The sequence below is a fragment of the Danio rerio genome, chromosome 14 (genome assembly GCF_052040795.2).
Source record: "Danio rerio strain M-AB ecotype USA chromosome 14, GRCz13ab, whole genome shotgun sequence".
Lineage (NCBI taxonomy): Eukaryota > Metazoa > Chordata > Actinopteri > Cypriniformes > Danionidae > Danio > Danio rerio.
The window spans coordinates 24,232,696-24,258,384 of NC_141034.1; the positions used below are offsets into that span (position 1 = coordinate 24,232,696).

General features: G+C 33.6%; 1 protein-coding gene across 2 annotated transcripts in view; it reads left to right on the forward strand.

The window, feature by feature from the left end:
* Positions 1–455: 455 nt before the first annotated feature.
* fmr1 (fragile X messenger ribonucleoprotein 1) overlaps positions 456–25,689 on the forward strand; it is a 34,855-nt gene continuing 9,621 nt past the window's right edge. The window contains exons 1-14 of one of the 2 annotated variants that reach the window (XR_015506605.1): positions 456–729; positions 2,562–2,614; positions 3,115–3,208; positions 3,285–3,356; positions 3,977–4,125; positions 5,769–5,862; positions 5,952–6,068; positions 11,857–12,027; positions 12,137–12,215; positions 12,299–12,411; positions 12,662–12,748; positions 19,784–19,982; positions 21,561–21,743; positions 22,317–25,494. Coding sequence is in view for 1 of the 2 variants with exons in the window: in NM_152963.1 (NP_694495.1) it covers positions 679–729; positions 2,562–2,614; positions 3,115–3,208; positions 3,285–3,356; positions 3,977–4,125; positions 5,769–5,862; positions 5,952–6,068; positions 11,857–12,027; positions 12,137–12,215; positions 12,299–12,411; positions 12,662–12,748; positions 19,784–19,982; positions 21,561–21,743; positions 22,317–22,396 (1,542 nt within the window). In the remaining variant the exon portion in view is untranslated. 2 annotated transcript variants of the gene reach the window in all.

Genomic DNA, 25,689 nt, shown 5'->3' on the forward strand with positions numbered 1-25,689 from the left:
CTTTGAATTAGTTTTTCCTTTTTAAATATTTGTAAATAGTTATTATAAATGAGTCATTAAAACTATGTTTAGAAATGTGTTGAAAAAAAAATCTTCTCCGTTAAACAGAATTTGGGTGAAAATATATACAGGGGGGTTAATAATTCTGACTTCAACTGTATATTGATAGATAGATAGATAGATAGATAGATAGATAGATAGATAGATAGATAGATAGATAGATAGATAGATAGATAGATAGATAGATAGATAGATCTACATTTTAATTTTAGCTAACAACAACTTTAAAAGCTAAGGGGGGGGGGTACTACCCAATCCCAGGAATGATGCACATGTATTTTATTTACAAAGACAACGCAGAAAAGTTGCCGCGCACCAGAACAGAAGCAGCAGCCGAATACAGTCACGTGGGGGGCGTGTCTTCTCAAGTGCAGGGAAGCGGGCCCGTGTCACGTGACGGGGGAAATAGGGAGGCTCTTGTGTTTACATCAATGCATTCAACAGCGGCCGCTGCAGACCGTCTACTCATCAATGTTTTGCTTTCATTTCTTTGAAAACGAGTTCGCTAATCGGCACACACGGTAGTTCCGACCCCGTCCGAGCACAACACCGCTGCGTGAAATAGAAAGCGCGCGCCTGCTGCAGCTGTGGTCTGTTGTGTATTAAATTACTGGCGTCATGGACGAGCTCGCGGTGGAAGTGCGAGGAGCGAGTGGAGCTTTCTACAAGGTGGGCTTCACTTTTCATCATTTACAAGCCGTCCGTTTGTGTCTTGGTCACTGAATAAGGAAAATGGGGTTTGGAAATGCGCTTGAGCCCGTCGTGAACGCAGTTCACAATGTAGGATGGTGCAGTAGGCCTGATCTGCCTATAACACAAGGCCTCTTCGACGGTGTGTTTGAATGATCAGGCTTTAAATATTTATCGCAATAATCTGACATTATACATGTTGTTAATGGTTATCAGCAGTGTTGGCAGAAGGATCTGTCTGCGAGCTGGTTCAATTCTGGTTGAGTCTATCTGTGATTCAATGAATGCTCCGCTTTTGGGCGATAATTTATATTAATGTGTAACATCTGTATAGTTTTGATACATTTAAAGCATAACTTGTTGTCAGTATAAAAGTAAATGTTTATATAGTATAACATATACGTTTCCTATAATAGTATTGATCTCTTCAGTTTGAGTGCTGCGAAATATGTACGTTCATTTAAAAGTCCCTATATTGTTTACTATGTTACTTTGAATTTTTATCGAAACTAGCTTGCAGATTTGACTTGAAAACAACATTAACACTAATTCACTGTGAACAATTTTGTACTTTAATGGTCATTTGCTGCTAATATGATTTCCCTATTTAGAATTTGCAAAGAATACTTTTCTGAAATTTTATTATTAAGGAGAAAGTCTGATTATCCGAATATAAAACTAACTTTACCTCTATCAATTTAGGACTATGAACTGCTATTAAAAATTGTAGAACTGTTCGTAAATAATTTTTTATTCATGTTCAAAGACAACCAGAGGGGAAAAAAAACATTGAAATAAATAAGTATACAAAGTCTAAATTGCAAAATATACATATCTATACTTGTATGCATAGAATGCATTTTAAATTAGACACTACTTTTGAATTTAATGTTACTTTAAATGTTTCCAAAAAGAAAAAGTGCAAAATAAAATGTCAAAGTTGTACAGAAATGTTTCATCTTCATTTAGTATATCTGACATAATTATGTACCAATCAAACAACAAAACATTTCTGATTATTCTAGTTTATTATCAAGTGATGATGCCTTATAATATTTAAAATTATAATCCTCTTGCTGACAAATAGTTAACCTTGTGGCTTCAATGATAGTGGTGATGTATAAAATATTTTAACTTAAATATATGTCCACAAATGATTCTTGCTCTTAATGTGTCATTATTATTATTATTATTAATATTATTATTATATAAGCCTACCCAATTTACCTATATCGCATGTCTTTGGACTGTGGGGGAAACCGGAGCACCCAGAGGAAACCCACGCGAATGCTTGGAGAACATGCAAACTCCACACCAAAATGCCAACTGAGCCGAGATTCGAACCAGCGACCTTCTAGCTGTGAGGCGTCAGCACTACCTACTGCGCCACTGCGTCACCCTATTATTATTAGTAGAAGTAGTATTTATATTTACTATTATTGTCACATTTTAGTGAACAGATTCTGTACACCACAATGTAGTGAAAAATGGGGATGTATATTTTATCTATCTGATTAACTTATTTATTTGTTTGATTTTTGTTTGTTATTATTGAATAGTTTGTATTATTTTGATAACAGTTTTTTCTGGTCACATTCCACTCTGTTATTTTTAATCTTTATCTAGAAATTGACTTGTCTGTATTTATGTACCGCTAAAAAATATAATGCAACAGTCAACTGAATTATTGTTTAAGAATGAATGTTAGAGTTCTGTAGATATAAACAGTCAGCACTGAATCATATGCTCCCATGATGCCCAGTAAATGCTGTCCAGCTTTTGAGGTAATAATACTTTATTATTTTTTGCAGGCTTATATTAAGGATGTTCATGAGAGTACTGTCACAGTGGCTTTTGAGAACAAGTAAGTACTTCGCAAACTCTTAATTTATTTATTTTCCTTTGTATTGCGATATAAATTTTCATATTTAGAAATTCAGTATAAATTTAGATGCCTTAATTCTCTTCTTATTTCATCTCAATTGTTTATTCAATTAATGAGTCTAGATATTCTAATATAAAAAAATGAACAGTGAGCATCACTTTATAAATGTTGAATTAAATGAATGAAGAGCTACAGACTCATTATTATTATTATTATTACTATTATTGTTATTATTATTGTTACTATTATTGTTATTATTATTGTTATTATTATTAAGCTCTTTTTATTTTATGTACACATTAATGCATTAAAACAAAACTCACTTCAATTTCAGATGCATACAATGAGTAGTCTAAATGTGTAATATATAAGAATATTGCATAGCGGACGTTGAATTGACCATGTTTATTTATATATTTTACACTTGCTCAGCCCTAATATAAAGGTAAAATATATTCCCATATTTTATCACTATGCAGTTGGCAGCCAGAACGACAGATTTCTTTCCAGGATGTTCGGTTTCCACCTCCAACCGGTTTTCAGAAAGAAATAAATGAGAGCGATGAAGTGGAGGTATGTGATAGCTTCTTTAATCCTTTACCAAATGTTAAACAAATGCGCTGAAGTTTTAAACCTTTCTCTTCCGCAGGTGTACTCTAGGGCTAATGATAAGGAACCCTGTGGATGGTGGCTTGCCAAAGTTCGCATGGTGAAAGGAGAAGTAAGTGATTTAAACATTATTCACTTTAACAGAAGGACAAAATTGCATTATTACACTGGTAAAAAACAAAAAAACAAAAAAAAGGGTTTTACACAATTCATGAACACACAAATTATTAAGTTCTCTCTCTCTCTCTCTCTCTCTCTCTCTCTCTCTCTTTCTTCTCTTATTTTTGGCAAATTAAAGTGGATTGAACATGAAACAATTAAGTTGTCCCAAAACAAATCTCAAAAATTGTGTTGTTTAAGCTATTTTTAAATAATTAGTTTAAACAAGCAATTTTTTGAGTGTTCACTGTAAAAATGAAGGCTTCGACACTTATCAACATTTATTCATGTTTTGCCAATACAAATCGATTAAGGTAACTCTCTCTCTTTTTGGCAAATTTAAGTTGATTGAACATAAAAGAATTAAGTTGTCCCAAAACAAATCTCAATAATTATTATTTTTTTGTTTATTTAGCTTGTTTTAAATAAGTTTGAACAAGCCAGTTTTTTTTTCGTGTAGTAGATTAAAACATTAAACATTACATTGATTCAAATTTGTTTTATGCTTGCATGAAGTTGTATGTAAATTTATGTATTTGCTAATTATTTGTGTTCACTTTCCTGCTCTTTTAGTTTTACGTTATAGAATATGCAGCCTGTGATGCCACCCTAAATGAAATCGTCACATTAGAGAGGCTACGACCTGTGAACCCCAACAAAGCAGCAACAAAGAACACCTTTCTCAAAACCAGACTAGATGTTCCTGAAGACTTGAGACAGATGTAAGTTGGTAGCTTTTTCATTATTTTAGTGGGGATTCCTGCAGCATTGGACAATACATTGAGAAATCCAGTCATAAAAAAATCATTAACTAATGCAGGATGTCATGGAGTTTGGCCAATTTTGGATAAATAAATCAAAAGCAGAGTTTTAAACTTAATCAAACTACAAAGCAGAATAGTGTATGTGAATATTAAACTGCAATGACAAAATGTGAACTTCTCTCCAGAGCTGCTTTAAAAATCCTTTATGATAATTTTTATGGTTTAATCCAGGACCACAAAACCATAAAAGTCATAAATGTCTTTTTTTTTTTTAACTGTGATTTTATATATCTTCTTAAAGCCAAATAAGTAAACTTTTCATTGATGTGTAATTTTTTAGGTTAAGACAATATTTAGCCCAGATACAACTAATTGAAACCTGGAATCTGAGGGTTCAAAAATATCTAAATATTGAAAAAAAATGAGTTTAAACGATTGTTTAATTAATTGTTTTTAAATACCTGTTAATAGTTCAAAAGAAAAAAAAACTTTTTTCTTATTTATTTAATGTAGGAAATTTGAAAAAAAAAATCATTATTTGATTTTTTTACCTTAAATATTATATATTAAAAATATAACTTTTTAAAATATTTTATTAAGGTTTTGTACGATATTCTAAAAATGTGAAAATTGCGATATTTTATTTTTTCAATAAATATTACAATATGAATGCAGTTTTACAAAATGGTTTAAACAACTTTTTTTTTTTTTTTTTTTTTGAGTAGTCTAACAGTATTCTGGTATGTATTCTCTATTCTTAATCATTTATTAACCATACGAAAACAATTAAATACAATGAATCTTTGTTTTACCTTCAAACATGATACTTTTTTGTGCCCAGATGTTTAAAACTCTCTTTAAATGCTCAGTCACAGGCCTTAAAACACATGATTATTATAAACCTTCACTCTATTATGATTAAACTTAGCAGTGACTTTACAAATAAGATGTGTTCTGTAGCTCCTGGCAAACTATATTTCAGACTAAGCATTGCATATCTTGCGCTGTGATTATTGTGAATTCGCACATGGCGATATCAATGCTGAAACAATATATTGTACAGCCCTATTTTGCATGAAAAAAAATAAAGAATTTTGATCCATGCAATTTATTTTTGGCTATTGCTAAAAATATAACTTCAACTTAACATTGGTTTTCTGGTTCAGGGTCTCATATAGAGACTTTATATCATGTACACACAAACTTACAGTTACAAACAAATGTTAGGCTTAATCTACTTTTTATGGTGCTTTTGTTTTCATTGTAGTTGAAAACAATTTGAATGATGTAGGTCAAAAGGTAAAAATAGAACTCAAAAAAGATTGATATTACAAATGTTCAGTTCAATATAATAGGTAATTATTGATAATTAAATATTTATTTATGGGATAATTATTCAATGCTTCTTTCATTTTTAATGGTAACAGGAGTAACAGAATTTATTTTATTTCTATTTCTTTTTTTATTGTTTAACTACTAAAAACATTTTAATGGAGTCCACAAAAAAATAAAAATGCCAATGTAAAACAATATTTTGAAAAAGTTTTCTGAAAAATGTGCCTTTAGTAACTTATTCTTTTCCTGTTTGTTTGTTTCTTTAGGTGTGCAAAAGACTCAGCACATAAAGATTTTAAAAAAGCAATTGGAGCGTTTAATGTCACTTACGACTCTGAAGAAAAGCAGTTGGTTATTTTGGTAATTTGCAATGTTTTACAACACACTTTTGATGTGCTTTTTTATTTTCTCTCAGGTTTTTAAGTTTCATTGTCTCCTCTCTATTCTAGTCTGTTAATGAGGTTACAGCAAAGCGAATATCCATGTTGAGTGACATGCACTTTAGGAGTCTGCGCACAAAGCTGGCGCTGATACTGAGGAATGAGGAAGCAACCAGACAGCTGGAGGTACGGCTATGGATGTTTAGTGTCAAGTTAAATCCACTCCTTTACAACTGGTTAGCAAAAATCTAAAGCTAATACTCTAAAAACTGTTTTCATTGCTTTTTAAGGGGTCTTAGAAAGTCTAAAAAAGTAATTATTAAAATGTAAGTCATAGACAAAACGGTAAGAATCCTAAATTATTTAACAAAAATTTAACTGAAAAATCATATTTAACTTTGAATATATCTTTGTGGGAATTTGATTTATTTCTATTCTTTATATTTGTAATACCTCTAATACTCTTATAAATATGATTTAAGAGCAATTTAGATTTAAAATGTTTTAAATAAATTTAGAATGAAAAATGTAGTTTTTATTTCACTACAATTTGCTGTATTAAGACTACAAATGATGTTCAGTAGGTCTTTTATTTAATTAATAATGGTGTTCAAAAGGTCTTTAAAAGACTTCAGTATAACTTGATGAAACCTGCAGAAACCCAGTAGTTTAATGAAATATACAGTGGAAGTCAATATTATTAGCCTTGTGAATATTTGTTGTATACTTCTGTGAATATTTGTTTATTTTTTAAATATTTCACAAGTGATGCTTTACAGAGCAATAAAATTTTCGGGGTATTTCCAATAAAAACATTTTTGTTCTGGAGAAAATTTGTTTTATTTTTGCCTGGAATAAATACAGTTTTTATTTTCTTAAAACATTTTAATGTCAATATTCGTAGCCCTTATTATTATTAGTACAAAATGTTAAACAATGGCTTGTCTAGTTAACCCAATTAATGTAGCTGAGTCTTTAAATTACGCTTTAAGCTGAATACTTAATACTTTAATATCTTCAAAAATATCCTGTAAAGCACTGTCATTATGGCAAAGATGAAACAAATTGGTCATTATAAATCAGTTATTAAAACTATTGTTTTTAGAAATGTTAATCTTCTCTCCATTAAACAAAACTTGGGAAATAAATATTAAGAATAAAAATGTAACAGTTGGGCTAATAATTCTACGTTAAAAATTTATTTTATATATATATATATATATATATATATATATATATATATATATATATATATATATATATATATATATATATATATATATATATATATATAATTTTTTTTTTAATGTAAACTTATTCATTTCTGAAAAGAGTGATGGTGTAATATCATAAATTCAGTCATTAATTTTTTTACATTTAGTATGTCTTGCAGTGTGTCACTGGTGGTGGAGATGGTCTAAATTTAACAGGTGTAAAAGGGTATTACGTGCATATGCTCAGCTGTGATGGCCCATACTCCTGCTCCTGCATAATATGATACCCTGTTGATATACAGAGCTATATTTACAGATGCATCGACTCCATATAGGTATTGTTTGAGCCGTTTAAATATGTTTCTCTGTAACTCTGTGCTAACACTTTTTAATTGCAACTTGTTGTGGGGTTTAAAAAAAAAGAAAATTAATCAAATTATATAGAATACATACTTAAAAAAAAAAGCAGACTATGTGCTATACAGAAGTATGCTATATGATATGATATGATATGCTATGTTGTGAGCTCTATATGCAGCACAAGTTTCATAATAAAAACAACATTTTGTATGTTTATGTATTTCATAAATTAAGACAGCGGTTCCTAACATTGGGGCCCAGCCCACAAGGGGGCTTTAGCGTGCTCTGTGGGGGGTTGTGTCATAAAAAAAACAATAATAAATTAGTATTGGACAATTGAGGGAATGTTCATGTTGCCTTGGTTCATTTTATCCACCTAGCTGACCAAAAAATGGACAAATTTGTACAGAGTCTCACTGATTTGCCTTCAGTAGCTAATAGTAATGACCCAAGCATACTGGACCCAGGTGAGGAAGCTCCAAACATTTTGGGTCACAGCATTAGCAATACTGGAAACAGGAAATACCAAGATAATTACCCGAGCTTCGGTTTTATTCCATTTTCTCAGGCAAAGAGATATAAAAGAGTTGCTTTTATATTTTACATCAGGCTATTATTTGTGCCTAGCATATCTAGTTATAGCAATAAACATACTGTTTGCTTGAAAACAAACATTTTTGTCATACCTACTGCAAACTAATATGAGCGATAATATCATTAAATGTGAAGGTGGGCCTTACAATATTTTCTGGGGGAATAGTGGGTCTCAGGTTTGGGAACCACTGAATTAAGAGATGAGTGGTAGTGCTGTAATTAAGTTAAATCAAATGTTGTTTTACTGCTCCTATTTTAACATTACCATTGCATTATACCAGTATTTTTTTCCTAATTTGGGTAACACTTTATTTGTCATAATCACAGAATCATTATTAAATTATTGTCATTTTATGTTTGATGAAATTGTTGGAATGTACCACAATTTGAAACACCAAATACACCAATTAAAAAGTGTACTTTATTGTTGCAGGATTTTGAATAGCTTATTTAGTTACTAATTTTATAAAGCTATTCAGATCACTGTATGGAAATGTCAGCGATTTACATGATCCTTCAGATATAATTGTAAAATGCTAATTTACTACTTAAACATCTGTTATCATTATTATTATTATTATATATTTTTTATTATTACTATAATTGTTATTATTAACTTTATCGATTTTGTTTTAAAAATTTAAATCAACAGCCTTTATTGGGAATATAAATGTTTTTTATCACCACGTTTAATTGACTTAAAGCATATTTTATTAATATTAAATATATTTATTTTGAAACAATATTCAAAAATTTTTAATTAAATAATTATTACTGAATCAAGTAATTGGATTTATGATGCTAAAAAAATCTGCTTTGAAATCACCGGAATAGGTAAATTTCTGTTCAAGTTCTGTTTCATGTTTTATTCTAAAACAGTTTAATAATCAGTTCTAATAGTTAACTAATTTTAAAATAGTAAATAAGGATTTAAGCTATAATATTACATTAAATCATGTTGTTATGCTTCTAAAAGACCTGTTCTTTGAGTTAAAAATTATAATGATGGACATCATTCAGTTATCACCACATATTTTAAGCTCATAGTTAAAAATTTTTTGTTTGCGTTAATATGTTTAATATGTGTGTGGATGTTTCCCAGAGATGGGTTGCAGCTGGAAGGGCATCTGCTGTGTAAAAACTTGCTGGAAAAGTTGGCGGTTCGTTCCGCTGTGGTGACCCCAGATTAATAAAGGGACTAAGCCGACAAGAAAATGAATGAATGAATGAATTAATTAATTTGCAAATTAATGCAAATGATGCAGTGCTGGATTTTTTTACTAAAAATACTAAAAAGACTGTTTGTTTGCCTGGTGCTTCTTTACTCAAGGTATTTCATCTCACTTGTGTATCAGGCTGTGTAGCAATGTGGAGACTGATTTGTAGATATCCATATATGCAAAGTATTTCACATTATAGACTCTAGTTGATTCCATATCAAAGGGTTCATTTTTTTTGTTCATTTGGTATAAAAGACTAGGATAATATTCTCTATAACAATAAATTATTTTTTTCACATATTATTCATTATTGCAGCACCTTTGTTTTTAAGCAAAAAGTGCTCTGATTTAGCCGCATTTCCACTGTTGGGCCAGTGCGAGTCAGGGGTTTTATCGGGCCGGGCCAATCACCCGGGAGGTTGCGCAGTGAGGCCAAAATCATGTCGCGTTTCCACTGTCGGGCTAGTAGCTCGCAGCGCGTCATGCAAACCCCACCCCCAGAATGTCGCCCGAATTAAACGTCACACAACCAGCCCTCTTCAGCGGGAATTAGGCTGATAAAGCTCACCATCACACCATCACGAAACCAATCAAATGAAGACAACCAAAACAAACAAATGACATGTTACTGTACAGCAGTACAGTATATGTCTATACGCACATGCCTGTGTGTTCTCATTCATCATATTCATTTACTCGCCGACCAACTGTTGGCATCTTGCATCGAGTGGTCACGCCACTAACGGAGGGATGACCCAGCGCATCATCCATAATATAAAACCACAGAAATTCTCTTTTAATAACTCGGTATGAAATGTATTTTATAACATCCTCGTTTTGATAGATGCCGTCAAACATTCAGCCCAAATGCTCGGGATAGACCTGAAATGTATTTATTTTTTCCTAGGTTTATGACACCTAATGTAATTCCCCTTTATTTGTTGAGGTTGCATTATTTTGTGATTTTTAAGTAAAGGAAGGTGTTAAGTGTTTCAGCACATAAGAGCAAGTAATAAAATATAGCCTTTATTTTGTTGCGCTCAGCAGCTTTTCACTAATAAAGTTCTTCATGTATTTAAAATTTCATTTTTAAATTTCACCGCGTCATATAAAAACATAAACACTTGTCTGAGGACACATAACACATTTTGTATTTGCAATATTCCCCAATCCGTTTGTAAAGTGGCTCTGGAAAAAAGGTAGCCTAGTTTCTGCTTTCACTCACCCAAAAAATGCTGTTTGCAGGTTTTAAACAACATCATCGTATCTAAATACTTTATAATTAATATTTTAAACCTTCTCCAGTGTTAATTGTTTTTTGTGTATTATCTCCAAAATAATTAAAGAAAGAAGCCACTCACGGCATCAGGCTGTCAAGCAAGCGCTCTTTTGCTCGGTCTCACATTCACATACAGGCATTTAACGAGCATGTATCATGCACACGTATCTTTTAAACTTGACAAAACTGGCTGCTGTGTCTTTAATATGGTGTAAAGATTATGCGTTATTAAAACATCAAGGAGGACACAGCAAAGAATGTCACATAATTATTTTATGCAACATCCTTATTTATTATTTTTTTATTTGTTTGCCGCATGTACTCATGTGCGATTATAAAACTAGTGTAATGAAGGCAAGCTATCTTTACCAGACTCTGGCAAAGTCCGCCTCTCCTTTCACTCCGCCCCGAAGCCCCGGCTGGCCCTCTTTGGCCCAAGGTATTCGGCGGGCTCAAAAAGGCTGGCCGCTGGCCCCGAGTAAGCCCCGCTTTGGCCCGATTAGGCCCCGGAAGTGACAATGGAAATGCGACTGGCCTTGGCTTGCCCTGGCTCGCTTGCTTTAGGCGCGATAGTTTTAACGTGGCTAGTGTGTCTTACTTTCTGCTCTTAAATTTCTCTCTAATTAAAATACTCCTGTGATTATCTTTTCTTTGCATTTCCTACATCAATAGTATTGCTGAGCAAAGTTGAGTTTTTGGTCTTATTTATGGTCTGCTGAAAGTACTTTCTTAATTTTAATAAGTTGACTTTTAGAATTTAATGGATGAAATATGAGTAGAAGAACACCTTATTGTACCCAGATTTTAAAAACACCTCACTAATTGTTTTCAGTGTAACATGGGTTACTCTCATAATTCATGCAAAGCATCATGGGTTGTTATAAAATTTTAAAAGCAACTTCAAAAGCAGTTAAAACAAAGTAAAACATTATGCTCATATTTATTATTTCAAATCAATGCAGGTACTCAAGATAAACAATTTGCACACAAGACATTCATTTTCTAGATTGTGTTCTATAAAAGCCTACTGCAGCTGTCTCTATTAGATTGTGTAAATCCTTTTGAAAGAAGACCATAAGCATTTACAGCTTAGCAGATATCATAAAAGCACAAAAGACACACTTTATACACTAAAGAAAAAGAAAACCGTTGCAAACCTATTGTATGTATGACCTTCTCAAGCACAACAAATGTATATTGAAAACCAAAGCATACTCTATATAGATCTAAACCTAGAGATTAACAAAAGTTGAATATCAGAATATTAAAAACAGGTAAGATTCAAAATCTTGTTATATCTTCATCAGAGTTCTCGGCAGCTGGCCTCAAGGTTTCATGAACAGTTTGTGGTGCGGGACGATCTCATGGGATTGGCCATTGGCACCCATGGAGCAAACATCCAGCAAGCCAGAAAGATTTCTGGAGTTACAACCATTGATCTCGATGAAGAGACATGCACGTTTCACATCTATGGAGAGGTAAGCACTTTATCTGTGACTTTCTGCTTTACATAAATAGGACTGCAATCAGAATATGTAAGCCTGATTACGCACATCTGAGATTTTTGCGATCCTGTTTGAACTCCAGGACCAGGAGGCTGTACGGAAGGCCCGAAGCTACCTGGAATTTTCAGAAGATGTTATCAAAGTTCCTAGGAATTTAGTCGGTGAGGACAGATAAAATGAACAGCCTTCTCCTTCACATACTAGACCTGATGGTTAATAGGATTCGTTAAATTACTTTCTACAGGAAAAGTCATTGGCAAGAGTGGGAAGCTGATTCAAGAGGTTGTGGATAAATCGGGTGTTGTCAGAGTACGAGTGGAACCTGAAAATGACAAAAAGCCTTCTCCGTTAGAGGAGGTCAGTGAGTGGGTGGCTGAGTACAGAATTGCTGTATTTATGGATAGCAAAAGTGATGATGCTTAGAAAATGCATTAATTTATAGTAATTGGTGGGGACTGTGTTACAGCCAACTAATCAATTTTCTTAGCATTTTATTTTTGAGTATATTCCAATGGTGTCTACATGCAATTTAGGAAATAGGGAAGCAAAAATGAAGCTTTGTTTGTGTATGTAAAATGGTCTAATATACAATATCTCTTAACTGCAGGGTATGGTGCCATTTGTGTTTGTGGGAACAAAGGAGAGCATTTCTAATGCACGTATTCTGCTGGACTACCATCTGAACTATTTAAAGGTAAGAACCACTTTAGGTTGCCATGTTGAATGTTGTAAATATTAAAACTTTTTTCATTTCTAACTTCTATCATAAGAATGTTTTTGTCCCTTAAAAAAGGTTTATTTATTTATTTAAAAAAGCGTTCATTCTATTCTAATTTCTGATGTATAAATCGTACATTAAAAATCAATTGTGTTCCAAGGTCACAATATGAAAATTTTGTGTACAGACTACTTAGGTGATTATTTTTATTTTTTATTTTTTGAAGATGTTTTTTTTTTTTTTTTTTTTTTAGATGATTTATAAACAAAAAAAAAATAAATAAATAAATAAAAATAAATGAAAAAAAAGTCTATTGTACAATGCACTGATATTATGTAGTTTCAAAATACAATATATTAACAATTTAATATAGAAAAAGCCAGCGTGGGTGTCTAATATACAGCATATGGGCCCTTATATGCGTCATTACTCATATAGCAAGTTATATCTCTCCAGCCCTTCGTTTGGCATGCTTTTCATGGACAGGCCCCTATGACAAACTAATTGAATAGCCCTGAAATAGAGGATGAAACACACTTCCTTCTGTTTTGCCCCAAACACACCACGACTAGAGAAATATTCCCCCCCCCCCAATTTCAGCAGTGATCAATACATTTTTTGCTTTAAATGACTCAGAAAAACTTTACCATGTACTCGGACAGGAGGAATTGACATCTGGACTAGCTGCAAAATATGTATACACGCTACACACCATAAGAAATGGTTAATGTAAGTTCATGTATCTTATTTAAATAATTTAAACTTTTTATTTTTATTATTATTATTATTATTATTATTGTTATATTTATCAAATGTATTGTTTTTTGTCATTATATCTTATCTGTATTATTATTATAATAATAATAATAATTAGACAGAGCGCATATGAGCTAAATGACGTCAGTAAATAACCGGTTATGATTATTACTGAACCGATACCGAATTGTCCACGTCTACATCGTGGTGCATCGAAAAAACAATTAATTTTGACACGCCCTATATATATATATATATATATATATATATATATATATATATATATATATATATATATATATATATATATATATATATATATATATATATATATATTTGTGACCTATTTATATTTTCGAGCTGTAAAGATGAACTGTGCTGTGTTCACTGCCCTACAGTATGTGCTTCACGTCCATAAATGGTGAAGACTAGCTTTTTAGTAGCATAAAATGGCAAATTACTGTAGTAAAACCTGAATTAACCTGCATTTTAAAGTGTAATGACACCCCCCACTTTCGGTTAAGGTCTACCTCAGAATTTTTTCAAAAGATGCATCATAATGGGCGTGGAGCTCCGCGAGCAAAGGCCAGAAGTGGGTATGGAGAAGGAGGGGAGCGAACGACTGTTGTCAGCATTAGCCCTGTTGGTAATCTAGAGGATTTAGGCAAACACAGCAGCACGGCGATGTGTCTAAATGTGAACAAACTCCTGATAAAAGACAACGTTCTCCAATTCTCATACTGCGCTCCCAACAAAAAAATGCTTGCTGCACACAAACAGCTTTGCTGTATTAGCCCTGACAGGATCGCGGAGAAAAACATGCAACAAACCCCGTGGATCATGGAAACAAACACATACGACCCTTCATGAACGTCTAAATACTGTGTGTCGTGGGTCCGTGTCTCACAGCTTGGCACTGGCAGGTCTGCCTTGCCTTGAAAAGCACATGCAGTCATGAATAATTAAGAATCTACTGATCTAATATATATTTGCTTGTCATCGATGCAGTACATACTTCATAATTACGTTACATGTAAAATACTACTGTAAGTACTATAGTGTTTAAAAGCATACTATAGAATAGATAATTACTTGAATTAAACTGATTATATTGTTGCTGGTGTATGACAACTGTAGTTATAAACAAATTATTTAATAGGCTTCAGTTTTCTACACTATAATCACAATTCACCAGTTTAAACTACCGTTACAGCATTTATTACAGTTTGTCAGTTTACTATGCTACAGTATTCTGTAGCATTCATGAACAGAGTTGTACACATTATACTATGTGGTTCAAAAAAAATGTTTATTATAAAGTAATACAGTTAGTTTTTTTTCCCCCAATAGGATATCTCTCACACGTCCCACAATAACAGATGAAAGCATACAAAAGCGTAGACACATAGTCTACATTATTATTTATTTATTTTTAAGGGGTAAACAGTGCTCCACAATAACAACCATCTAGTTTTGTTGCAAGGGTTGCATTTCTTTTGTTGTTCTGTCGATGAACTTGCCATTAAACATTCACCGCTGTTGTGCATCTCAATGTTAATGCTACAATTGTTAATTCTGCCTAAACGCCAGTAAAGACTTTGAATATTGCAAAACAAGACCGATTTTTCTTTGCAACAATTACATGGCAGGGTTTGTTAATTATATTCTACTGGATCTGTATAAGCATGGTGGTGTTTGTTTCTGATTTTTATATAACACATTAACATATTTATACACATAGCTAGGCCTGTTTATAATCTTTATTATTGCTGTCAAATGAATTATCGCATTCAAAAAAGTTTGTACACATGGATGTATTGAAAAAATGTTTATTATATGCCAGCTTTTCTTCTGTTTTTCAGCCAGTTTCTTGAACTTCCGCCCCTTTATGAGTTAAAGCTTTTATAAGTCTATAAAAGCCATTTCTAATTTTGGCCAATTTAAACAGTTATAAACAACATAAAACAGAAATATTTTGATGTTCTGCCTCCCATCTGAATTTCGAGCGTCATCAATGATGTCATGTTAAAGCAACCTATAACAGCATAGTATTAAATTGCTTCACAGAATGCGCTGAAACACTTTTTTTTGCCAGCAGTGTTAATTTTGACAGCAAATTCTGATTTAGTCTTAGTGTTTGGAATAATACACCATTTAGTTTTAGTCCTATTTTAGTCATCTGAAATCTTTTAGTCTTAGTCTAGTTTAGTTGACTAAATATCATAAGAGTTTTAGTCTTAGTTTTGTTTTAGTAGACCAAATATTAGCAGATTTTTCTCCATAATTCACGTAATTGTAAGTATAATACAATATATGGAAGCATATATAGAATAAAGGCACATATCTAATTGTTGTAATAAAAACATTTTATTACATGTCAAAAACAAAAAAAATAACCATAAGACCTGCTCTCCCTGAACAATATACATGCTCCCTGAAAAAGATATGCATTGTCCCTGAATTATATGAAACGCATATGACATTCTTTCAAGATAAACTACAGCATTATTGAAATAGATAACCAATGAACTTCCTGTCTTCTACAGTCTTTGCAAAATCAAAAGCATAAAGAAATATAAAGTGCAATTCTCAAAAATTAAAATAACTGGTTGTAATGCCACTGCACAAGGTATCTAAATACAAAAAATAAAAATCACTACTGTAAATGTCCATGTACCTCAAGAGAAGTTAAATAACTTCTAAGACACAATGCCTTGCTACTCTGTAAAATCAACAAGATTTTGAACAGAACAAATTAGTGCAATTCTTAAATGTAGAACAAAAGATGTACTTTACTGCAATGCCACACAATGCCAAAAGAAATAGTCCTTAAAGTTCAAGTAAATAAAAACTCCTCTCTGCTCTCTCAGCAGTGAAAATACAGGTAAATCCCATTAAACAAACAAACAAACAAAAAAAAATGTATGTTAGCATCATTTTCTTCATTAGCGGTTACTGTCCTGTGTAAATTGTATACTACTACAGGAAATGTTGCAATAGTGAATACAATATTTCTATTTGTTTCTGTTCATCTTAAGGAAAGCACTTCGCTCCAATGTGACCCTTCCTCTGTTGCGCCGTCCTCTTGTGAGGTCACCTGTGATGCTAAATACCCTCTCTGCAAAAGCTTGAGAAGCGGGCATAGCTAACAAGTCTAATGCAAAAGGTTTTAAACTGTGGTAAACACTGTCACACTTTCCCAGCCAGAAGTCTGTTCCTGTGTCCTCAGTGATGGGATGGGAGAGTTTTTCCTTGTACTTGATAATCTGCTGCCTGATGCTGCTTGTGGAGGTTTTCTGTTTAGGCCTTATGGTGCGGCATTTTGAGAGAAACCTAAACACCGGCTGCTTTGAGGATGGCGCTGTTTCTGGTTCCTCAATAACCTCCTCTTCATCATTTTCAGACTGGCCCTCCTGTTTTGTGCATTTGACTACATAGTCTTCTGCCTGCTTTAGCAGTTCCTGGATATTTCAATTAGCCACATCAACATTAACAATGATTTCACAGACAGTTGGGTTAACAAAGCAGGCAGCTGCTGCAAGTGGTGAAAACTTTTCATCAGTTGTATCCAAGATGCCAGCAAAACGCTGGTTCAGATTTGATCTCATCTTATCTGCAAGAGTAGCGAGGTCTCTGTACCGAGTGTTCACTGCAAAGTCAGTTAGGTGGGTCAGCAGATCAAAGAGGGCAGGAACCACTAGACACATAGATGTGGTGTCACTCTGAAGAGTTTTAGTGTGTTCTGCAAAAGGCAGCAATAGGTTACGCAATGAGGAAAGCTTTTGCCACTCACTAGTAAGCAAACTGTCCCATCCCATGTCATTTGAGATTTGACAGACTGCATCTTTGACTTTGAGGAGTCGTGTGATCATGTTAAATGTGCTTGACCAGCGTGTGGGGCAGTCATTTACAACAATAACACCATATTGGTCCAATAACTTCTGTGTTGCAACAGAGGACTTGCGAAAGAGCTTCACCACAAACCTGGCTTTATCGAGAACTCTTTTGACAGTTGTTTCTTTTCGCAACATGTGGACCACCAGTTGTATGGTATGCACAACACATGGTGTCCAGTCCAATTCCATGTCGACATGAAGATACCTAACAATAAAAAAAAAAGAGAATCAAATAAGTCTAATCCTAATAAAGTGGCTGGTGTGCATATGTGTATACTGTATATATCTAGTGTGTGGCAGGGAGTAATAATTTATGTGATGATTGACTCTCAGGAAAAAGAATAAAGTAAATATGGCTTACCGCTGGTCATCGATTTCAGAGTCACTTTCGATCATGGACCCAGGGGAGTCGTCCTCAGAGCTGGTTTCTTCTGCTGTGGTGTTTTTAACGGCTGCCACCATGTTACTCCCATTGTCAGTTATTACCATCAGGATCTTCTCCTTTGGTATGGTCCACTCTTGCATGCATTTGTCCACACATGCCTTAATAGCCTCTGCAGTGTGTGGGTGACCTACTTGTTGAAGGGCCAACAATATGTGTTCAGGTTTACTTTTTTCAACACAAAAGTAGCATGCACTTAGAGCAAGGAATGAGGCTGTCAATCCTTTTTTTTGTCCACAAGTCAAGGCCAATGGATACTTTCTGGGCAGTAGCCAGACTCTCTCTGAACTTATGTCTTTCATGTTTATACTGTGTTTCAATTAAATTGCTAATTTTAGTTTTCTTTGGAACTGTTAGTCTCCCATCTACCATCCTCATCATTAGCACATTGTCCTCATACTCAATTGTTGTGAGTGGTAAACCTGTCCGTCCAATCCATCTAGCTATGGCCTGCTCCTTGGTCTGTTGTTCCTTTGATTCAGTCTTGTACTTTGAAGACCTTAGGAAATCTGAGATGGCCTGCTGCTGTGTTGTAATAGTAGCAACACTAGCTTTATTTCCACCTGGCCCACGGTCATCAGACATCTTCTGTATCTATGGGGATATATAAATGATATACAAAGTTGTGATATTTTCTTCTTTCTTGCCATATAACACACACACACACACACACACACACCTTTTGTTGAGTCATATATAACACCACAACATCTATTATAATAGTGCACATATTTATAATAATTAATTCAGCGAGACAATTCGTTTAATCAATACTATTCAAAGTTAATTTCCTTTGGCTTCAATTTTATTCCAAGTTTAGCAGAATCACGGTGGTTTATCTTAACCTTAACCTTAACGTTAGAGTTTATGCTTGCCTTGGTATGTATTTCTGGATGAGCTGTCTGTAAATGTCGCTTCAAGTTGGTGGTGTTTTTCCCAGCGATTTTTACTCCACATGGTTTACAGACACTCTTGTTGTCCTTGTTGTCATATGTTAAGTTTTACCAGATGTTAATTCTTCGTTTTCGTCCTAGACCAAGCTCTGACATTTCTGTCTGTCTGTTCATGAGACACTGCCCTCGGACCGAGTGAACAAAACTTTAGCGTGTTGCTAACAAGAAAAGTCAACTTAAATTAACTAAAGCTTTGTAATCAAGTATAATGTGTAACTAAATATAATGTATAACAAACGTTCTCATAACTTGAAAACCACGGCTTTTGAAAATGGCTTTGCCAAGGTCAACCTGCCCTCAAAAGATTCGCTCTGATTGGATTTCCCCACAAAAGGGTAGTTCTTATTGGATCTCTTCTCCATTCGTCCCGCCCCAACATTTTCCTCTCGTTTTTATTCGTTGACTAAAGTGTCAGTTAAATTTCGTCATCGTATCTGACTTTTTATTTAGTTTTCGTCTGTAAAAAATGTTCGTTGACGAATATTTTTCGTCATAGTCTTCGTCAACAAAATTAACACTGTTTGCCAGTCATGGTTTATATTTTCAATCTATATATTATTAAGAAAAGTTACAGAATAACACAAAGCTGTTTTTTAGCATATAATTTATGTTTGTTCAGTGTTTTACTTTGGTTAGTACCACATTTTCTTCAGAAAATGTAAATGTAGAGATATGTTCCAATTTTATGTTTACAACATGGGTCTCAAACTTAATTCCTGAAGGGCTGCAGCTCTGCACAGTTTTGCTCTAACCCTATTAAACACAGCTGATCCAAATAATCAAGGTGTTTAAGTTGTATCAGCTGTGTTTGATCAGGGTTGAAGCAAACCTGTGCAGAGCTGCAGCCCTCCAGGAATTGAGTTTGAGACCAATGGTTTACAGGGTTTTGTTAATGCTCCTTACAAAGCAGAAATTGTTAATTATACAATAATTATACAAGTTCATATTTCCTTGTATTGTTCAGGAGGTAGATCAGCTACGAATGGAGAGACTGCAGATCGATGAGCAGCTTAGACAGATCGGTGGAGGACCCAGAGCTTTGCCGGGACGACCCGAGAAAGAAAAGTCTTTCATGGCTGATAATGGAATGGGACCCTCGCGAGGTGGAGGCAAACCTTTTGGTCGAGGAGGACGAGGAAGACGAGGCCCAACGCTGGCTTCAGGTAGAAATGGCCTCAAATTAATATTATAGCTTTTTTTATTATTTAATTGTTTATTTTGCTAGGACAGTGTACATTAATTAACATCAATAAACCAGAATTAAAAATGCCAAAATGCCACTTTATATCTGTTGTCCCTGGAAAGATGGTAAAATTGTATCCCTAAAAACAATATGAAAATTATACAATTAACAAGCAATTAAGGAGCAATAAAATGGATATAGTTTTACAAATTATGATAAATGTCAATTGTATATAGAGACAAAACAAACTAAAATACCAACAATATGTAAAGGAGACAAGAATTGTACACATACATAAACATACAATTCATCAAGATGGCAGACACAAGTTTAACCCGCAATGCGATACAGTCCTGATATTTTGCCCCTGAAAATACTTTTATTACTTGGTTCTCTGGATAACATGATTCTGTTTAGACCATTACAACATTCTGAGGTTAGGTTGTTAAGAACATCTCTGATAACAGCTAAGTAAACTAAAAACACAAGACTCTAATCATGCTTTGAGGGTGCTATAAATTATCTTGATAGTTAATGAAAATATACACTCACTGTATATATACAGATATGCATTCATGAATGTATGTATGTATGTACAGCTTAGGTTTTATTCTGAAAAAGAAAATGCTCAATAAACATTTTTCCTTGCACATTCATGCGTAAAAACAGTTTAGAGTTTATTTAATAATATTATGGCATAATAATATCAATTAATACAAGTCAGTAAACCGTTTTTCTGGTCTTATTATTATTATTTTTATCGTCAGGGTGTCCACGGGGTCTTAAAAAGTATGAAAGTTAATAAATCAATTATGAGAAAATTAAAGCCCTAAAAAGGTATTAAAAAGTCTAAATTACGTTTTAATAATTAAAATTTTTGTTCAAGCGTTGTCCGTAGTGTTTGACTCCAAAAACCCACAAATATATTTATTTTCCTTCTAATGTTAACAATGGCGTGCTTGATCCACGCGATTGGTTTGGGCCGGGGCGCTTCTGGCCAAGCTCCTCCGTCTGGGTGATGTCACGTAATTTGCATTAAAACGAGAGATGGTGATGTGACGCTCTCTACATGTAGCAAAACCATAGAGTGAAACAGACGGCAAAATGAGAAAATGTTAGTTTGTGTACTTCTAAATAGAAAAAGATGAGTTTAAACAGTGGCTGAAGCCTGTCGCTGGAAAATAACCGCATAATTTATTCTTTCAAGGTTTGTTTTTCTTGAGCTTATTTGACTTTGTTGCATAATTGTGCACCATTGATTTATGTAACTACAACTGTTTATTAACAACTTTTTATTAAGTTAAAAGTTTAGATTGAAACTTGATTAGAAAAAATAAGACTTTCTTCATAAGAAAAAATATTATCAGACATACTGTGATAAATTCCTTGCTCTGTCAATTACAGAAATAAAGAAATAAAATTCACAGGACTGCTAATAATTTTTACCAAGCACTAATATTGATACTTCGTGCCACACTATCAATTTTCTGTATAAATGTATTGTCCTATCCCTAATGATACATTTTAATCAGTTCTATTTTATTTATTTTTGTCTCAGGCACCAACTCCGAGGCATCTAATGCATCTGAGACTGAATCAGACCACAGAGATGAGCTCAGTGACTGGTCTCTAGCCCCCACAGATGAGGAGTCTATGGGTTATCCCAAAAGGGCCCCTGATGGACGCAAAAGGGGTGGGGGGCCCCGTGGTCGTGGGGGTAGAGGAAGAGGAGGATACAAAAGTAAGTTTCTAAAGCTGTTACCTCTATAAAGGCAATTTACAATGTTTCTCACCATATTTACATGTGTGTGTGTGTAATGGAATTATTAGCCCTTTTATTTGAAATTTTTTTTTTTATATTTTATATAAAATTTTAAGGTCAATATTATTAGCCCCCTTAGGTTTTTTTTTCTCGATTGGCTACAAAACAATGTTATCCTATTTGATAATTGCCTAATTAGCCTAACTTTATTACTGAATACTAGTATCTTCCTAAATAACTAATATAGTATTATCTACTGTAATTTATGGCAAAGACAAAATAAATGAGTTATTAGAAATTAGTTATATACACTTATGTTTAAAATGTGTAACAAATAATAAATATTGTCATGTAATGAATATCTCTGTTAAAAACATACTTGTATATAATTAAATATTTGAAAAAAAGATTTAAAAATGAACAGGAGGGCTAATCTTTTTATTATTGATTTATTTATTTATTTATTTTTCAACTGTATATGTTTGTTAATGTCAAGAGTTCTACATAAATTAGCCTGTTTTCTTAATAGTATTTGTTTTTCTCTCTTATTAGCTGAGGACATGCACTGGAATGATTCCCGCTCCCGTAGTTCCAGAGACTCCAAGCTACGACCCCAGGAAGAGTCACTGCAGGTCTCACAAAATCTTTACTATTCTATTTGTATATTTTGTGAATGAATAAAAATATGTATTTTTAAATATACCTTAGTAGTCAATAGCTGTCGTCTAAATGTAGTCAAAGTACAGGACATGTAATTTTTTAGACTGATAGTTTAAAAATGCATAATTTATTTATCTGTATAAATTAAATTCTACTCTTCCTGTCACTATATGGAAACGTTGCAGGACATTAAATAATTCTCAGAATAATAGTCTAAATAATAAATAATCATGCAAAATAATCATAACAAATATATTTTTTTAATCATTTAGAACAGCTATGTTGTTGCATACAACAAATCAAAAGTTTACAGGTAATTTCAAGTGTATCAAATATTCAGAAATTGAAAGCGAACCAGAAAAATGTTAAATAAAATGTTTGTGTTGTATAGTTTGTACAAAAACATGACAAACAAAAAAAATTTCTTTAATTTTCTTTATATTTTCTTTTTTATTAAGGGGTGATTTTCTTTTTTCAAATAATCTTGCTTATTATTGTCATACTTAAAAAAGTGCCAACATAGTTAAAATTAAGGCCGTTTTGTCTGTAAAAAAAGCTCTGCAGAACTTTTTTTTTAAGTATTATTTATTTATTTTTGCTTAAATTTGACCTCAATGGACTGAACAGCAGAAATGAACCAGGAAATATTTAGGAAATACCATTATTATTGCCCCTTAATAAATTATTATATTTTTGATTGGCTGTTGTTCAGTGACTTATCTAATAAACTTGCCGAGTTCTTATTAAGCTAGTTAAGCCTTTACATTGCACTTTAAGGTGAATACTAGTGTCTTGCAAAATAATTGTATAATATGATGTACTGTCACCTCGACAAAGGACAAAATAAATGAGTTAATATCAGGCACCAAAAAGTCAATGTTGTAATTGCAACCTAATGCCTGATTCACACAGACCTTCTGCATCAATGCTTGACGGAGGGTGTGTTGGAATTTGAAACTGATGCGATCATCATGAAACTAGCATCAGCCAATGAAATTAGTTCGCAATCGGCTATTGTTTGACCTGAAGAATTTGCATAAACCAATTTGAATGGCTGATGCTTTCATTTGCGCTTAAAGTTAAGAAATTCTCAACTTCCTTCTCTTTCCCGTTCCAAAATCAGTTCGGCAATGCTTGACGTCAAGCTGGATGATATGTAATATTTATTGACTACTATTTGACAACACTATTGTCAGTAACAAAAAAAAAATTGTTATGAAGGCTATAGTTTTGATAAAATGTGTTCCTTTTTATTAAAATTGGTTTCTTTTTTTAAAATATCAGCTTTGATTATCATAATTTGTTTTGTTTACAGAGTTTGAAGTTTACTGTATCATTATTATTCACACCTTAAAGATGTTGATCTTTAACACTTATGTTTATTTTAATATAAAGATATCAGATATTTTGTTTAAACACTTGTTTTTGACTATCAAATCTATTTGCCTTAGTAATGTTGGTAAATTAAAGTAGTTAACAAGAAATTATAATATTCCTAAATGTATTATTAAAAGATATTCAATAATTATCGATATCGAATGATATGAAACATGATATCATGATATTTGTTTTTTTGCAAAATCGGCCAGTCCTAGCTTTACCTCACTAATTCAAAGTGAATGGAAAGCATTGACGCCCCATGTGAATGGGGCATAACTGTTATAACATACTTTTAAAATGCTCTGTTTTTAATGTTATCAGACAATGATTTTTAGGTGTTTAAATGAATGTTGTTTTTATATTAGAATTGTTTTTAAATGTGAACCCTGCGAAAGTACCGTTTACTTAAAGAGCCCATATTATACATGAAATAGGGTCATATCTTGGTTGTAAGGGTCTCCAACAACAGTCTAATATGCATGCAAGGTCAAAAAACACTTTCATGGTCTTATAATATGCATTTATTTTTATCTAATTATCCCAGCGACTCCCGTATGAATCGTCCAGTGATTCATTTGTTCCCAAACCCCTCCTTAGCGCGAAGCTAATCTGCGCTGATTGGACCGATGACAGTCTGTCGCGATTGGTCGACTGCCTTCAGTCAGAGAGCGAAATGGCCAATAGCCAATCAGCAATATAAAAGTAATCACAGTTCATACACGCTCGATAGTGTAGGCGTGGATTTTAGCTGCCACACACACACAAAAACACACACACACACCTCCGGACGACAACGCTCCTGCTTCCGCCCGCACCCGCCAGGTTTTAGCCTAAGAACCCGCTCCGTTTTCTGCCCGCCGCGCCCGATCCCGCTAGAGCGGGGGACCAAAAATCACCCAGCTATACAGTCCAGACAGCCAAGCTGTCTGTATAAACACAGCACCAAGCACAAAAAGCTCGTTTGCAGTCTCTCTCTCTCTCTCTCTCTCTCTCTCTCTCTCTCTCTCTCTCTCTCTCTCTCTCTCTCTCTCTCTCTCTCTCTCTCTCTCTCTCTCTCTCTCTCTCTCTCTCTCTCTCTCTCTCTCTCTCTCTCTCATACGCGCGCGTGCGCACTAACAAGCACGAAGCAGACACATCTTTCTCATTCGCATAGCAATATCCGTGATATTGCTAGACAGCCCGCTCCCGTCCCAAATTAAACCCGTTACCGACCGCTCCCCGCGATTTATTCGGAAATTTATTCCCATTAGCTGGATACTTCACTTCACTTAGAGCTGTGTTACACACTACATGGAGGGGAATTTTCAAAAACCCATAATATGGGCTCTTTAATCTTAAAAACCTCTTTTAGATTTTCATCATATTTTATGTATTATTTATTGTAAAGTTTACTTAATGTTATAAACTTTTTTATTATAGAAAAGTGTTTTTTCTTAAATGTTTGTTAATTTCATTGGGTTTTTTTCTGCCATTAAATAGCCCGAGAAGCTGAAATGGCTATAAAATTAAAAGTTCCCTCATATCAATTATTTGTTAACTATTATGTTTAAAGATGTTTGAAACTTGAAACACTTTTCTTCTGCGTAGTCCCTGATTTATTAGTGTAAAACATATGCCAGGGTAGTTGGCGATTCATTCTGCTGTGGCGACCCCTGAATAAAACCTCTCTTTGTTAAATAGCATTTCAAGAGTTCACACTTAGATACTGTTTGACAACTTGTTAGCAAGTTAGCAGGTTTGGCATGCTGTCCCGGGAGAGAACCCTGAGCTCGGAGATGGTTGAGCCCAGGGTTCCCGCCAGGTCCATAAAGCATGTGAGGGGAGTACGAGGTCAGGTGTTCTCGAGAGCTCCCCTCGGCAAAAGAGGAAAGGAGGAGAAGGGGTG